This window comes from Sceloporus undulatus, chromosome 6, assembly GCF_019175285.1.
Source record: "Sceloporus undulatus isolate JIND9_A2432 ecotype Alabama chromosome 6, SceUnd_v1.1, whole genome shotgun sequence".
In the NCBI taxonomy this organism is placed as follows: Eukaryota; Metazoa; Chordata; class Lepidosauria; order Squamata; family Phrynosomatidae; genus Sceloporus; species Sceloporus undulatus.
The window spans coordinates 24,087,827-24,104,723 of record NC_056527.1 but is presented as its reverse complement, the minus strand read 5'-3'; the positions used below and the strand labels follow the sequence as shown (position 1 = coordinate 24,104,723).

Sequence of the window (16,897 nt, the reverse complement as noted above, 5' to 3'; positions counted from 1 at the left end):
GCCTAAACATACCCGGCTCCCTAAGTCTCTCCTCATAAGGCATAAGCATCGGAGGAAGTAGACTTTCTAGTCTAGGAACCTCCTGCTGCCAACTTCTTTCTTCCAGTTAGTGCTACAAGATCTCTCTACACAGTGATTCTAGAATCATAGAATAATAGAATAATAGAGGTGGAAGAGACCACCGGCTATATCTTTGAGAAAACATGCAGAGGGAATCTGTGTGGGCCATTTAGCAAATCCAAGTTCTGTTTGGTGGATTTTGGGAGGAGGGAGGGAGGGAGGGAAGAATGAAGGAAAGAACGAAGGAGGGAAGGAAGGAAGAGGGGAAGGGAGGGAGGGAGGGAGGGAGGGAGGGAAGAATGAAGGAAAGAACAAAAGAGGGAAGGAAGGAAGGAAGGAAGGAAGGAAGGGGGAAGGGAGGGAGGGAGGGAGGGAGCAAAGAACGGAGGGAAGGAAGAGGGGAAAAAGGAAGGAAGGAAGGAAGGGAGGGGGGAAGGGAGGGAGGGAGGAACAGAAGGGAAGGAGGGAAGAATGAAGGAAAGAACGAAGGAGGGACGGAAAGGAAGGAAGGAAGGAAGGAAGGAAGGAAGGAAGGAAGGAAGAGGCGAAGGGAGGGAGGGAGGGAAGCAGGAAAGAAGGAAGGAGGGAGGAAGGAAGGAAGGAAGAGGGGAAGGGAGGGAGGAAAGAACGAAGGAGGGAGGGAAGGAAGGAAGGAAGGAAGGAAGAGGGGAAAGGAGGGAGGGAAGCAGGAAGGGAGGGAGGAACAGAAGGGAAGGGAAGGAGGGAATAATGAAGTAAAGAACGAAGGAGGGAAGGAAGGAAGGAAGGAAGGAAGGAAGGAAGGAAGAGGGGAAGGGAGGGAGGGAAGCGGGAAGGAAGGGAGGGAGGGAGGGAAGGAAAGAAGGAAGGAAGGGAAAGAGGGAAGAAGGAAGGAAGGAAGGAAGGAAGGAAGGAAGGAAGGAAGGAAGGGGAGAAGGAGGGAGGGAGGGAGGAAAAGAGAGCGCGAGCCACCAAAGGCGCCCAGTCCCGGCTTTTCTTCCCGTTGCCTGAGGGTCCTCTTAGGTGTGGGAACCCCTCCCCTGCCCTCCCTCTCCTCAGTGAAGAAGGGGTCCTCCACCATTCCCCCTCCTCCCTCCCCTCCCGCCCAAAATCCCCCTCTCGCCCCTGATTGGCTGGCCGGGGCCTGGCCGGCGGCACGCGCCTGGGGTTGTCCTTTATAAGGGTCCTCGCGTGCCAGCCCCGCAGGTCGGGTGAAGCAGCCTCCGGACGCCTCCTCCACAAGCCTCGTCTTCAGCCCCACAGCCACGTCGAGGGGCTCCAGGAACTGAGGAGGGAAGGGGGCATTAAAAGGGGGGGGGGGCACTTTCCTCTGTGTGCTGAGGGCAAAGAACCCCCAAGAGGCATGGAGTCGGTGTTGCTGGAACACTTCCCTCCGGGGCTGGACTCCTCGTTCCCTCCGGAGGAGGCTTACTTCGACGAGGAGGAGTTCTTCACGGACCACTCCTCCTCCGGGGAACCCCTGGAAGGCGGCGGCGGCGGTGGAGACGAGGAGGAGGAGGGGGGCTTCCTGGCCCCGCATTTCCCGCAGCCTCCCTCTCTCCCTGCTGCCCCTTTCCTCCTCGGGGAAGAAGGCCCGACGGCGCCCGGCAGCTTCTCCTCGTCCTTCTCGCCCGGCTCCTCGCCCTCCTCCTCGGGGCTGGCTCTGGAGGGCTATGGGCTGCCCGGCTCCCCCTCGCTCCAGCACCCCCCTCCTCCTTCTGCCCACCGCCGGCCCCGCCGCCGCCTGCGCTCCGAGACGGAGCTGCAGCACCTGAGGCAGGCGGCCAACGTGCGCGAGCGGCGGCGCATGCAGAGCATCAACGAGGCCTTCGAGGGGCTGCGCTCCCACATCCCCACGCTGCCCTACGAGAAGCGCCTCTCCAAAGTGGACACCCTCCGCCTGGCCATCGGCTACATCCACTTCCTCGGGCAGCTCCTCCACTCCGAGCTCCCGCTCCGGCGCGACGGAGGAGGCGGCCACGGCCCCTCGGCCCAGGCCGCCAAGAAGGTCATCATCTGCCACCGCGGCACCAGTAAGTCCCGCAACGCACACAACACACAACGCCACACAACACAACACACCCGCCCTGGGAAGCCCCGAAGCCCCGCCGTCGGGTCCCCGGTTTTTGCTCTCTCTGGCTTGCGTCCGCACTGCGGGAAGAACCCCCGGTTTCACCCCCCACTATGGACTTCTGGGAATAGTAGTGGACACGGGCACCAGACCTTTGCAGGTATAATCCGGTTTGACATCGCTTTAACTGTCGTGGTTCCAGGCTATGGACCTCTGGGAATGGTAGTGGATTGGGGCACCAGAGTTTTGCAAGGATAAACTAGCAGGACCGTCCCTACAAAGCTCTGGTGCCCCCAAGTCAACACCGCTTTAACTGCTGTGGCTCAAGGCTATGGAATTCTGGGAATGACAGTGGACTTGCGCACCGGAATTTCGCAGGGATAATCCGGTTTGACACCTGCCATGGTTCCAAGCTATGGAATTCTGGGAACTGTCCTTGGCCGTGGCTAGTCGTAATTCCCCAGCAAACTTCCATGCCCGGAATTCCATAGCATTGAAATATCCGCTCTGCATCCGCACTGAAGAAACAGTCCGGTTTGACCCCTCTTTAACTGCCTTGACTCAAGGCTATGGAGGTCTGGGAATGATAGTTGACTGGGGCACCTGGTTGTGGCTAGTCCTAATTCCCCAACAAACTACCGTTTCCAGAATACCATAATATTGAAATATCTATACTGCTTCCACACTGGAGAAATAATCCGGTTTGACTCTACTTTAACTGCCATGGGAATTGTAGTTCGTTGTGGTTAGTGCTAATCCCCCAACAAAATACCATTCCCAGAATGCCATAGCACTGAGCCGTGGCAGTTAAAGTGGGGCCAAACTACATTATTCCTGCAGTGTGGACGCAGCCTCTGAAAGCTTCTTCAAAGCGCTGCCTGCGCACTAGAGAAACAATCCGGTTTGAACCCCCGCTTGAACTGCCAGAGCTCTGGTGCCACAACAGTTCCCAGAATTCCATAGCATGGAGCCAGGACAGTCAAAGTGGAGTCCAACCGGATTGTTTCTCTCCAAGGCGCAGATGGCCTCCCTAGGGGTGCATCTGCACTGTAAAAATAATGCGGTTTGTAAAAATAACACACAAGAAAGAATGCAGAAAGAATGTGCTTTAAGTGATGTAGCTGCATCCTATGGCATCTTGGGATGTGTAGGTTTTACAAAGTATAAGCTCTGGACTCCACTCCAAACGTACACCTGAAGAAACAGGCTCCAGCCCAGTAAAGCTCATGCTGTCAGCTTCTTTCTTTCAGTCTCGAAGGGGCTGCAAGATCGCCTTCTCTCTCCGTTCCCTTTGTCCCTTGGCCACTGATTCTCCAGACTAACACGCCTGTGCCTTTGAAAGAAAGAAGTTGGTGGCATGAGCTTTCCTAGGCTTGAGCCTCCTTCCTAACATGCATCTGAGGAAGCTGCCTCTCAAGTCTAGGAAAGCTCATGCCACCAACTTCTTTCTTTCAGTCAGGCTCAAAGGTGCTGCAAGATCCCTTTGCCTACTGATTTTCCAGTCTAAAACTAGAAACCTCTCCTCCCTGCTGCATAACTCTTCACTCAGACGCATAGACACCTGCAAATGTTCACCCACAGCCTTAAGCTCTTTGCCTCTAAATCATTAGAGATTTGGAAAGGCTCTCCAAATGGCCCACTTGAACACATCACGGATTCAGATCTGAATCCTTTTAGGACCTTTTTGGGTGAATGTGGACTGCCCTCCTCAGTTAGCAGAAACAGTTCCACAAATACAGCTTGTAAAGAGATCTTGTAGCACCTTTGAGACTCACTGAAAGAAAGAAACTGGCAGTGTGAGCTTCCCTAGCTTTAAGCCTACTTCCTCAGATACATTTGGTATAGTTCAGATCAAAACTTGTTCCATGGAAAGGCAAAAGTTTCTAGGTTTTGGAGAAGGCTGGTCTAAAGAAAGGTGTTTCTTCGCCCAGGTGCGAAAAACACTTTCCGGGGTTTACTCTTCTCGTGGGGGTGTGCCTTCAACTCCTTTCCAACTATCATGGGGTTTTCTTGGCAAGATTTGTCCAGAGAAGGCTTGCCATTGCCTGAGGCTGAGAGAGTGTGACTTGCCCAAGGTGGGTTTACATGGCTGAGCCAGGATTCGAACCCTAGTCTCCCAGAGTCCTAGTCCAACCATTATACCACACTGACTCTCCTACTAGGTTCCTTTATAGGGAGTGTTAGACAGGCTGCATCCAAACTGTAGAAATAATCTGGTTTGACACCACTTTAACTGCCGTGGCTCAATGCTATGGCATTCTGGAAAATGTTGTGGCACCAGAGCTCTCTCTGACAGAGAAGTAAATGCCTCACAAAACTACAGTTCCCAGAATTCCATAGCATTGACCCATGGCAGTTAAAATGGTGTCAAACCAGATTATTTCTAGTGTGGATGCAGCCACAGATTGCCCAAATAGCTTGGATTTAGCACTACATGCAACAGGCACTTGGATGCTAATGGGGCGCCTGCTTCTGCTCTCAACTAGGACAAGCCAGAGGGAAAACAGGTGCCTTGGTGCTTATTATTTTCTGTGTTTGACTTCTCTTTTGTCTCTTTCTTCTCCCCTCCAGGATCACCTTCCCCAAGTGACCCAGATTATGGACTCCCTCCCTTGGCTGGCCATTCTCTCTCTTGGACTGACGAAAAACAACTCAAGGAGCAAAACATTATCAGAACTGCTAAAGTGTGGACCCCAGAAGACCCCAGGAAGTTAAGCAACAAGCCTTCCTTGAACAACATAGAAAACGAGCCACCCTTTGACTTCATATCATGAAATCTGAATGTTGTTGGACTGTAAATATCAAGTCTTTCCACCAGTGTACATTTGTACTTAAAGACATATTTTTTTCCTCAAAAGGTACTTTTGAATGAAGAAGAAGAAAAAGAAGAAGTATTCTAATGGCAATCAACTTTTTATTTATCTATTTATTGCTTAGTAAAGTTAGGGAAATAGAATTGTCCTTTTGAATGTATAATTTATATAATTTATCCTAATTTAAAAACAAACAAACAATATGCAATAATTTGAGATTCTCCACCAGCACTTTCTGGGCAAAACTGTTGGAAAAAAGGAAACACTTCCCAGAAAATGTGAACATAATTTATTACCATTTGTTGAATGTACCAATTATATTATATTGATAATAAACTTTGATTAAAAATAAAGATTATTTTATTTAAAGGAAGGTGGGTGTGCGTATGTGAAGAAGCCCAAAATTGGTGCGGACTTCCCCAAAATCCAATAGAAGTTGTCTTGAATGGGACTCAACATGCCTGGATGTGTGTCTTTGTTGCCCTTTGACTTACGGCAACCCCATAATGTCATAGGGTTTTCTTAGGCAGGGAATACTCAGAGGTAGTTTTGACAGTTCCTTCCTCTGAAATATAGCCTACAGTACCTAGTAGCAGTTGGTGGTCTCCCATCCAAGTACTAACCAGGGGTGAGCCTGCTTAGCTTCCAAAATCATAGCATCTGGTGCCTTTAGGTTATTTAGACCATACTCTGTGTTTAACAATAGTGGAAGCAAACCCCTAAAATCCTCATAGAGTTGCCATGCTTTTTTAACAGTCCTTGCTCCTATACATTCAGCACACAGACCACAGAAATATGCTTTCCCCAGGAAAGATGGCAACCCACAATTACTTATAGTGGTCTTGGCAACTCTATGATAATTTTAGGGGTTTGAAACAAAGCCACCCAAACTTCACAAAGAGTTTGAAAAGATACACAAAATGGCAGGGAGAATGGCAACGCTACAAAACCCAATGTCTTGTAACCTAAAGTGCCTCATTGGCATCTGTGTGCTGTATAGATCATATTTGTGTTCTCTGTGAACTTCTTATTTAATTTTGTTTCCTTTTTAGAGGCATCTACTTTCTTCTAGCCATATTCTCTAACTGAACCACCAGTTTCAAATATGTCTGTAAACTGTCTTGAGAACGTTAATGATAAATATATTTCAAAGGGATCTCTCTTTCTGTTTCCATTGAAATAATTGTTGAGTGGTGAGTCAAGACATAGGCAAACCTCAGTGGTTTAATGACTCAACTCAGAGACTAACAGGAGAATTAGTCCTAGTGAAATAAATAGATGTAATACAGTATAGGCATTAGGAGAAGCCTTGGTAAGAGTAGTTCTAGCAGAAGCTGGAACGGAATCAGCTTCTCTGTGGGTGCTCCAACTGTGACTTTCTGGCATCTGCCTCAGAGTTTGACTAGAAGTCCTAATAAGGTCTTTCCAACTTTATGATTCTATTTGTTGGACAGAATATTAGACAATCCTCCTAGGAAACAATTAGGTATTTCATATTAGTAATAAGACTCAGGGTGTAAAGAGATGGAGGGTTTTCTTGAAGATTAGAGTCCTCTCTTTCCTCACTTGATCTTTGGAACATCTTCTTGAGCAGCGTGCAGACTGTAAAGTCACAACAGCTCCCCCTGTTTATATATAAAACTAGATGGGAAGCATTCCTTATTGATGGGATTTGGAGTTATTGATTTTCAAAGAGTTGTGTGTGTTTGTGTTACTGAAGGAGATACAATTCCAAACTCCCTAAATTTTGAAATAAAGAGATAGCTATTTATTGGGATACCCTTCAAAAGAGTATGTTCTTTAAGATGTTGCTGCATGCAAACATGTCTAAATTTGATCAGTTAGACAGAAGTCGGTGTGCCTTATTTTTGCAAGTAAAATAGATTAAAAGTCTCTTAGTAGTAGCTGGTGATAGTTGATAGTGGAAATGCTGGGCCTCTAAGATCCGAATCAGCATTTTCTCAATAAAAGGCTTACAAGACAGTTCACTTTCAGCATCAGTTTTCCATTGAATAAAATGGGTATAAAGATGATTTCCCCAGACGAGGATTGAGAGGTAGGTGTCTAGCCTAAGAGCACCAGAAGAAATGATTAACTATATACAGAACATGGGGTTGGGTGAAGAGTCATGCTTAGAGTAATCCCATAGAAATCAGTGGGACATATGTGAACCCTGCATAATTTAAGCCTCATTATTATTAAAATTATTATTTTATTATTTATGTTATTTATACCCTGCCCTTCAGCCCTAAAGCCTATCAGAGCGGCTTACAATTGTTATTTTTAATTAGATGGTTCCCTACCTTCAGGCTTACAATCTGAAATGCCAGCGGTGTGTTGTGGTTTGTGTGCTGGACTAGAACTGGAAGGGAGGTCATTTACACTGTAGAAATAATGTAGTTTGACACCACTTTATGGAGACACAACCAACTAGAATTCCCAGAATTCAGTAGCATGGAGCCCTGGCAGTTAAAGTGGTGTCAAACTGAATTATTTCTCCAGTGCAGATGCAGCTTCTGGCAGATGCACCCTTCTCAGCTGATTCATGCAGATAGCTGGGGGAGAGGAATGGTTTCTTTTACTGTCACAGCCCTCTGGGTGGGGAGCTCTGCTCCTTTGCACAATTTACTTTGATAGGGATGAAGACAAGTGCTGATCTGCATTAATGGGGAGATATGAACAGGTTCCCTGGGTAGTGGTAAAGTCGCCTTCTTTGGAACTTTTTAGACTGGTTTAGATGCCCATTTGCCCAGGGTGCTTTGATTATGTATTCCTGCAGGGCAGGGGGATGACCCTTGAGATCTTTTCCTACTCTTCTAGGGTTCTATGAGTCTGCATAAGGCTAGGCTGGAATGGGGTCTGACCTAAACTGAAATGATCAGATCCTAAGGATCAGGACTACCAAGAGTCCTGGGCAGCTGAGCCTCCTGAAGACCTACCTTTCAGAAGTTAATTGAAGTTGAGGCTCTTCCAACTCTTTAATTCTATGAGTCTTCGTAAGGCTAGGCTGGAGTGGGGGCTGCCCTATGCTGAGATAACCAGACCCTGAGGATCACTGGCTAACTTACTTTGCATGAAATGGTTTTCCTGGGAATATGGCAACTCTGAGCCTTTGAATCTAAGCCTCTGGGTACAAAAAGTCCTGGGCAGCTGAGCCTCCTGAGGAACAACAAGAAGTCCATGGTTTCTTCCTGCAGGGCATGAGATTGGATTGGATGACCCTTGAGGGTCTCCTCCACCTCTAGGATCCTATAATGCTTTGAGTTCCCCTAAAGCTAGGCTGGAGGGTGGGAGAGGTTGATCTAAGATCAGGGCTATCAAGAGTCCTGGACAGCTGAGCCTCCTGAGGAACAACCTGTCAGAAATTGACTGTGATTTCCTGCAGGGCAGAGGGTTGAATTGGATGACCCTTAGGGTTTCCTCCAACTCTAGGATCCTGAGATCTGGAGCCTTTGGGGATATTAAACTGTCCTCCTTTGCCACCCGGAATAATGAAGATCTGCAGCTGGGAGGTTTCATCCGGAAGGATGTGTGTGTTTGTGTGTTTGTGGGGCTGGGGTTGGGCCTGTCCATCCCCCCTTGACACCCCCTGGGAGGTGGGCTTGGGGGTCCTTGCTGGCTGCTGCCTTGGCTTCTGCTCCCTCGGCTGCTCAGGGGCGCAGGTGCGGATTTTCCCGTGGTACCCTCGCCTCCTCCTCCTCCTCGTCCTTGGCCGGCTGGGTCTCCAGGGGCTGGAAGCACAGATGCCCTGCCCAGGGAGGGCCCTTGATCCGCCCCACTTTCCCACCTGGGGCTGCCCTGCCAGGCGGATGGGAACCCAGGGGGCTCTGCCTCTCCCCTTCCGAAGTCCCAGGGCTCCCTCTGCCCCACTGCTCTGCTCGGGTCCTGCAAAGCCATCCCCATGACCTCCTTCATAGAGGTCCACAGAGTCCATCCATCTGGCATGTGGCCTCCCTTTCTTTCTGCTTTCCTCCACCTTTCCCAGCATTATTGTCTTTTCCCAATGAGTCCTTCCTTCTCCTGATGTGGCCAAAGTAGCACAGCTTCAGTCTTGTCATCTTGGCTTCCAGAGAGATTTTTGGCCTGATCTGCTCTAGGACCCATTTGTTTGACTTCTTGGCTGCCCATGGGATCCTCGGCACACTTCTTCAGCACCACATCTCCAATGAATTAATGCTCCCCTATCTTCTTCTTAACTGTCCAGCTCTCACAGCCATCCATGGCAATAGGGAATGCAAAGGCTTGTGTGGTTCTAACTTTCCTGCTCAGTTGTATGTCTTTGCATTTGAGGATATTTTCTAGTTCTCCCATACCTGCCCTACCCATTCCTTAGTCTTTCTTGACTGCAGTCCCCACTCTGATCAATATTTGATCCCAGGGATGAAAATTCTTTTACTCTTTCTGTCTCTCCGTTGTCTAATTCAAATTTGTGTGGGTTCTCTGGGGTCATTATTTTTGTCTTCTTTATGTTCCACAATAAGCCTGCCTGCCTTTGCTCTTTCCTCCTTGGTCTTTCTCAGTAGTTGTTCCTAATTGCATTCACTCAGGCTGAATGGAGGACAGGTCCGGGAAAAAGAGGATGTAGGGTCACCCTGAATGGAGGACCTTTGGGAATCCCTCCTGGACAGAAGGCTGGAATGGAGGTCAGGTCCTGTAAAAGGAGGACGTGGGGTCACTCAGCCCAGGGCTAGGAAGGTTTCCTGGGCTGTCCATCATCCTTTTTTGGAGAGCAGGGGCCTTGGGCCAGTGGGATCTACGGACGATGGGCTTTGCACTCCTTCTCGGGTTCCATGTCTTTCATCGAAAAGGAAGCCTGGATCCCAATTGCTCTTGGGAGGGATCCATGCCAGGAACTGGGCTCCTAACTTTGTTGTTGTTCTTGTGTCCCTTCAAGTCATTTCCGATTTATGGCAATCCTAAGGCAAACTTATCATGGGCTTTTTCTTGGCAAGGTTTCTTCAGAGGGAGTTTCCTTTACCTTCCTCTGAGGCTGAGAGGGTGTGACCTGCCCTAGGTCACCCAGTGGGTTTCTGTGGCTGGAGTACGATTCGAACCCAGGGTCCTAGTCCAATACCCAAAGCATTACACCACACTGGCCCTCTAGTAACTATAAGTCTGCATCCACACTGCAGAAATAATCTGGTTTGACACCGCTTTAACTGCCCTGGCTCAGTGCTATGGCATCCTGGGAACTAAAGTTTGTGGTGGCCCTTGAGCGCCCTCCTTTCCCCCTGTGCCCTCTATTTTATCCTTCTGTCCAGGAGAAATTCCAAAAAGTCCTCCATTCAGGGTGACCAGGCGTCCTCTTTCTCCAGGACCTGCCCTCCATTCCAACCTTCCGTCCTCCAGGAGGAATTCCCAAAGGTCCTCCACTCAGGGTGACCCATTTCCTCCTTTTCTAGGACCTGCCCTTCATTACAACCTTCTGTCCAGCAGGCATTCCTAGAGCTCTTCAACTCAGGGTGATCCATGTCCTCCTTTTCTAGGACTAACCTTCCACTACAACCTTCTGTCCATGAAGAATTCCCAAAGGCCCTTCATTCAGGGTGACCAGGCGTCCTCTTTCTCCAGGACCTGTCCTCCATTCCAGCCTTCTTTTCCAGGAGGAATTCCCAAAAGCCCTCCATTCAGGGTGAGCCCATGTCCTCTTTTTCCAGGATCTATCCTTCTTTTCCAGGACCTGTCCTCCATTCCAACCTTCTGTCCGGGAGGGATTCCAAAAAGGTCCTCCCTTTGGAGCATAACTAAGAAGCATGCACTGGCATTCCTATGAGTGTTTGTGTAGCTTTGGTTTGGTGGCGTCCTCCATTTTTTGCTGGATGGTCTTACCTTTTGGGGTACCTTGTCAAGGCATCTGGTCACTTTGGCTTTGGGAGGGAGGAAAGGAGGAAAGGAAGGGGATTAAAAGCTACAAGAACAACCCGACTGTAATTCGATTTTGTCCTGTATTAGGACCTCGTTAAACACAGGACAAGTCCCCTTGGCACAAATTCATCCAAGAGGCATGTAATCTCATTACACTAATTACAAAGTCAAAGGGACCTTGTCAAGGCTGGCCCTTTGGGACTGTGTGTGTTGTGTGTGTTTGTGTTTGTGTGTCTGGAGACAGGACCCCAGCCTTAGCAAACTTATAGTGGCACCCCACCATTCAGGCACTACAGACATTGTGGGAAAGGACCACCTTTTCTTCGCCCTTGCCACTTGTGTTTGTGTGTGTGTGTTGTCATTCAATACCACATCATGTCCTTTAGTGTGGTGCAGATCAAGCAGAAGAACCAGCCTACTCAAGGGAGAAACACCAGGGTCTCTTGTCACTCTCCTGGCTTGACTTGGCAACAAGTCCCTTTCACACCCACACACACAAACCCACATTCACACAAACACACAATCCGCAAAGAGACCAACAACTGCTTCGGTTGGGACCCTTCATCCATGCAATCGAGGCGCAGCAATTTCGCAAAAGAGCCACAACACACACACACACACAGACACAGCTTGCCTCCCCGTCACTTTTCGTGATTATTATTATTATTATTATTATTATTATTATTATTTAATTGGTATATTTTAAAGCATGTATTCCGTGAGGGCATTTTCATGGTTTTTAGAGGATTGTATAACTGATTTGGCTTCTTGTTAAACAAAGGATTGTTTAACTGTTCGCTTCATGTTTTGTCTTGTGAGCCGCCTCGGGTCCCTTCCTGGGAGAAAGGCGGCATAAAAAAAATGAAATAAATAAATATAGGTTCTTTGTTTTTAATTGTGTTTTGTATTTTAACGTGTTGTACTCCGCCTCGAGCCTTGAGGAGAGGAGGGAAAGAAAGAAAGAAAGAAAGAAAGAAAGAAAGAAGAAGAAGAAGAAGAAGAAGAAGAAGAGTTAGAGGAATAATAATAACAAGAGTTGGAGAAAGGGTGAGATGATGATGATGATAGTTAATTTCCAGTCTTGATATAGTAATATAGATCCAAAAATAATAAAATAATAGTTATTGTTGTTTTATTTCTGGATATACATTATTATATCAAGACTGGATAGAAGAAGAAAGAGGAGGAGGAGGAGGAGGAGGAGGAGGAGGAGAGTTAGAGGAATAATAATAAGACTAAGAGGAAGGGTGAGATGATGATGATGATGATGATTAATTTCCAGTCTTGATATAGTAATACAGATCCAGAAATAATAAAATACTAGTTGTTGTTGTTATTATTATTATTATTTCTGGATATACATTATTATATCAAGACTGGATATAATAATAATAATAATAATAATAATAATAATAATAATAATAATAATATCCAGTCTTATATATAGTAATATATATCCAGTAAGAAAATATTAATATTAATAATAATATGAATACTTAGATTAATAATAATAATAATAATAATAATAATAATAATAATAATAGAGAAAGGGTGCGTTTTAATAATAATAATAATAATAATAATAATAATAATATCCAGTCTTGATATAGTAATATATATATATATCCAGAAAGAAAATTACTATTATTATTATCATTATTATTATATTAGTATATCAAGACTGGAAATAATAATAATATCCAGTCTCGATATAGTAATATATGTCCAGAAAGAAAATTATTGTTATTTTGTTGTTATTATTATTATTAGATATATATTGCTATATCAATACTGCAAAATAATAATAATAATAATAATAATAATAATAATAACAACAACCAGTCCTAACATAGTAATATATGCCTAGAAAGAAAATCATTGTTATTGTTATTATTTCTGGATATCTATTACTATATCAAGACTGGAAAACGATGATGATGATGATGATGATGATGATGATGATGATGATGATGATGCACCCTTCCTTGGAGCATCCCCAAAGGAAACAAACAGACCCAGGAGTTGGAGGAGAAAACTCCCCGAAATGGAGCAGCAATTGCTGGGGGTGAATGGATGGAAGGTGGGGGGGATATTCCTTGGCCCTGGAAGGAAGCAGCGAGGGGGCTTGCATGACTGACAGCTATTCAAGGCTTTGAACTGAGCCTTCTCTCTCCTCTGCTGCCCCCTCCCCAACCAGAGGCACAATCACAATATTCATAGATCGGCCCCTCCTCTTGGGAGGGAGGGAGGGCTTGTATTAAAATGAATTGTGCATTCATCAGCCTGAACCCCCCTCCCTCCCTTTGCAAAATAAAAGCTGTCTGATCGGAAGCAAGCAGTATTTCTTTATTGCCTTTCAAAGGGGTGGGGAGAGGAAATGCCAGGGAGCAAAACCAAACCTTCCAACTATAAATTCTACTACTACTACTACTACTACTACTACTACTACACCAGATAAAAAGTTGCAAGGGAGATTAGAGAGAGATCTGGTAGATCCAAAGGTCTGTTAGAGTTGCCATATTCCCAAGAAAAACAATTCTCATGCAAAGTATATAGGTCCAAAACACACTGCAGAAACAATCCATTTTGAGACCGCTTTAACTGCCCTGGTTCAAAAGTTAGTGAATTCTAGAAACTGCAGTTTTATTAGCCTTCTCTTTCAGAGAGGTTTGGGGCCACAGCAAACTACAATTCCCAGGATTCCCTAGCACAGAGCCAGGGCAGTTAAAGCGGTCTCATACTGGATTATTTCCGCAGTGTGTTTCGGCCCTTAAATTTGGTACTGAATTAACAGTAGGAAAGCAATGTGGAATTTAAAACTATTGTGGAGGGGAGTACTTTATGCAGTTTATGACCTTGGGGCCATTTGGGGAGCTGCTTGTGAAAAGGGTACATTTTGGTTGACAGGGGATTCTGGGAGTTGTAGTGAAAGCTTTGCACAGGAGCTCCAAAACCCATCAATGGGTTCAAAGAGGACTCTCTTTGATTCAGTGATTTGATTCTCTCAACCCTAGATGCAAAGAAAAGGGGACCAAGAGGGCTGCAGGAAGCTGCTGGGTGCAGGGACCAGGGGATTCTGGGTGGTGTAGTCTGGAATAAAGGGGGGTCGTTCTCAAGTGTTAGGCCTGTGCAACATGATCTTCCTCCCCAGAACTGTTGTTCCAGGACGGGCCTCAGGATGGGTTCACCCCCCCCCCAAAGGTGCAAAACACACTGCAGAAATAATCCAGTTTGAGGCCACTTTAACTGCCCTGGGTCAATGCGAGGGAATTCTGGGAACTGGGGTTTTGTGAATCATTTAACCGTCTCTGTCAGAGAGCTCTGGTGCCACAATAAACCGCAATTCCCAGGATTCCCCAGCATTGAGCCAGGGCAGCTAAAACAGTCTCAAACTGGATTATTTCTGCAATGTGTTTTGAACCAGAGATAGAGAACCATTTTGGTGGTCGAGATGCAAAACCAAGCAGCATCCCTGACGTCTCCAGGCTGGATCCGCACTGGGGAAATAATCCGGTCTGGCACCACTTTCACTGCCATAGCTTCATGCTCTGGAATTCTGGGAAGTGTCGTTTGTTCTGGCACCAGAGCTCTCTGAGCAGAGAAAGCTCACAAAACTACAGTTCCCAGGATTCCCTAGCATTGAGCCAGAATGTTGAAGCGGTCCCAAACTGGATTATTTCTGCAGTGTGTTTTGGACCATACTTTGCATGAGAAGGTTTTCTTGGGAATATAGGTCCAAAACACACTGCAGAAATAATCCAGTATGAGACCACTTTAACTGCCCTGGCTCAATGCTAGGGACTCCTGAGAACTGTAGTTTTGTGAGGCATTAAGCCTTCTCTGTCAGAGAGAGCTCTGGGCCCACTATAAAAGACAATCCCCAGGATTCCCTAGCACTGAGACAGGGCAGTTAAAGCAGTCTCACACTGTGTTATTTCTACAGTGTGTTTTTTGTACCATCGCAACTGTAAGCCTTTGGATCTACCAGATCTCTCTCTAATTTCTGGTGGCTCTTGTGCCAGAACAAAAGGACACTTCACAGAATTCCAGAACATGGATCCAGGACAGGTAAAGCGATACCTACCCGGATTAAATCTCCAGTGGAGATGCAACCCCCAAATTTTTCTGCCTATAACATTGGTGATGCTCCTTAAACCTAATAGAAAAGAGCCATTTCATCCCAGGGCTGGATAGAAGGCAAGAAGAAGAAGAAAAAGAAGAGACCCATCAGGCAATGCAGAAGGAGCATGAAACCCTTCTTCTGGGGCATCAGTCTCTCTTCTTCCCTGGGGGGGGGGGTGCTCCAAAATGCCAGGGGAAAAAAGAGGGGCCTGGGAACTGGAGTGCCTGCTCTCTCACTGCCAAGCCAAGCAGGGCAACAGAGGCTGGGCCCTGGAGGAGACTTGAGAACCTGTCCCTTGGGCATTCCCAGGCCAAGATGAAGATTAAAGCCCCTCATAATATATGGGGTGTGAAACCTCGTCTAGGCATGAACTCATCCCATTTTCATTAAGGTCTCTTTTGCAGGGGGGGCACCATGGACCAGCTGCCAGGGGGAACAAACACCAGTTGAATGTCTTCCTGGGGAAAAATCTTCCCTCCTTCTCTATCTGTCTCTCTCTGGTTTTTATTTATTTGGGGGGGGGTCCTCTTCCCCCCTTCCCCAAAGCCTGTGGGAATGGGCCCGCGTTCATTCCACAACAAATCGTCTTTTTACCCCCTTTTGAGATCTGGAAGGATGGGGAGGCAACGATTCCCACGATGGGTCTGGCCAACAGGTGTTCGGATTTGGCCTAGAGAGATAGAGAAGCCCAGGGAGGAAAGGGGAGGGGAGAAAAGGCTTGGCTGGCAGGGATTAAAATAAATAAATAACAGACACACACACACACACACACACACACAAGCAGCACAAAAAAGGCGAGCTGCTTGGGTTCCTCTTGGAGTTTTGGGGTTTTTTTTGTGTGTGTTTTGTTTTGTTTTTACAGGCCGTGGAAGCCGGAGACAATCGAAATGATATCTTTATTGCTAGGTTCATGTCCTGGGCTATAACATATCCATCCCTGTCGGGTTTCTCTCGGATGCACCTGGTATTTCAAACTTGGTTCTTTTTGTGTTTCTGGGTGCTGCAGCTGCTGAGAGCAAGCAAAGAAGAGAGAGAGCAAAAGAGGAGAAAGAGAAAAAGAGAGAGAAAAGGGGGTGGGGGGGTAAAGAGAGGCCTTTCCAATGTCTCCAAGACGTGTTGGCATGGTTTGCTTGTCTTTAATGTACCATTAAGCATTGTCTGGACACAATATGGGCACTGTAAAAGCAGGGCATGGGTGATAATAAAACACATTTTCAGGGGAGGGATGCACTTTGCAGAGAGGCAAGCAAACAAACAGGACCACGTCTTGGGGCTTTTTTCTCATCCCCCCTCTTTTTGCTTTATTATTATTATTATTATCATGGTGTGTGTGTCTGTCTCCCTTTTGCTTAGCCTGGCAATTAAGCTTAAGATCACTGCTTCCCACCCCCTCCTCCCCCTCCCTGATCAGCCAATTAAATTTTATGGCTCCTAATTTTTCACACAGCAAAAAAAATACCAAAATAAAAGCGGGGAGAGGGAAAGGAATAAAGGTCTGGGTGCTGGCCTCTAAAGACATTGATTTTCCTGCGATCACCTGGCGCCCAGACCTTCCCTTCCCATTTATCAAGAGGAGGCATTGCATCAGGCGTTGTTGCATCAAGTGACTCCGTTACCATAAGGCTCTCACCATCCTGGCCTATTGTCTTCCCCTTGTTAATAACTCATTACCAGGATTTAACAAATCCACCATTACATATGTTTTGTGTCTCCATATTTTGATCCGTACGATTAAGCAGATGTTACGATTGAAAATGTGGGGAGGGGAGAGAGAGAGAGAGATTGAGAGAGATTGAGAGAGAAAAGGAAAAAAAGAAAGAAGTCCAAGGCTCCTCTCAGGCTGAAAGAAAAGAGGGCAGCCCCAGACAATGCGGTGGCAAGAAGATCTTCAGAAAAAGACACACATTTAGGGCCCATAAACAGACTCCAACCTGCTCCATTTCAAGCATTGTGTGGGCCTGGGTGAAAAGAAGGGGGGGGGAATAA

General features: G+C 46.6%; 1 protein-coding gene across 1 annotated transcript; it reads left to right on the top strand.

Annotated features, from left to right (window-relative positions):
• Nucleotides 1-1,402: 1,402 nt before the first annotated feature.
• On the top strand, nucleotides 1,403-5,217 carry PTF1A (pancreas associated transcription factor 1a). Its single transcript, XM_042472011.1, has 2 exons — nucleotides 1,403-2,072; nucleotides 4,682-5,217. The coding sequence occupies exons 1-2, from the start codon at nucleotides 1,403-1,405 to the stop codon at nucleotides 4,882-4,884; spliced, it is 873 nt and encodes a 290-aa protein (XP_042327945.1). The 3' UTR covers nucleotides 4,885-5,217.
• Nucleotides 5,218-16,897: the final 11,680 nt, after the last annotated feature.

Excerpts from the sequence above, each read along its gene's own strand:
- PTF1A (XM_042472011.1), top strand. The coding sequence starts at position 1,403 with ATGGAGTCGGTGTTGCTGGAACACTTCCCTCCGGGGCTGGACTCCTCG. Across the intron at positions 2,073-4,681 it reads CATCTGCCACCGCGGCACCA|GATCACCTTCCCCAAGTGAC; the intron begins GTAAGTCCCGCA and ends TCTCCCCTCCAG.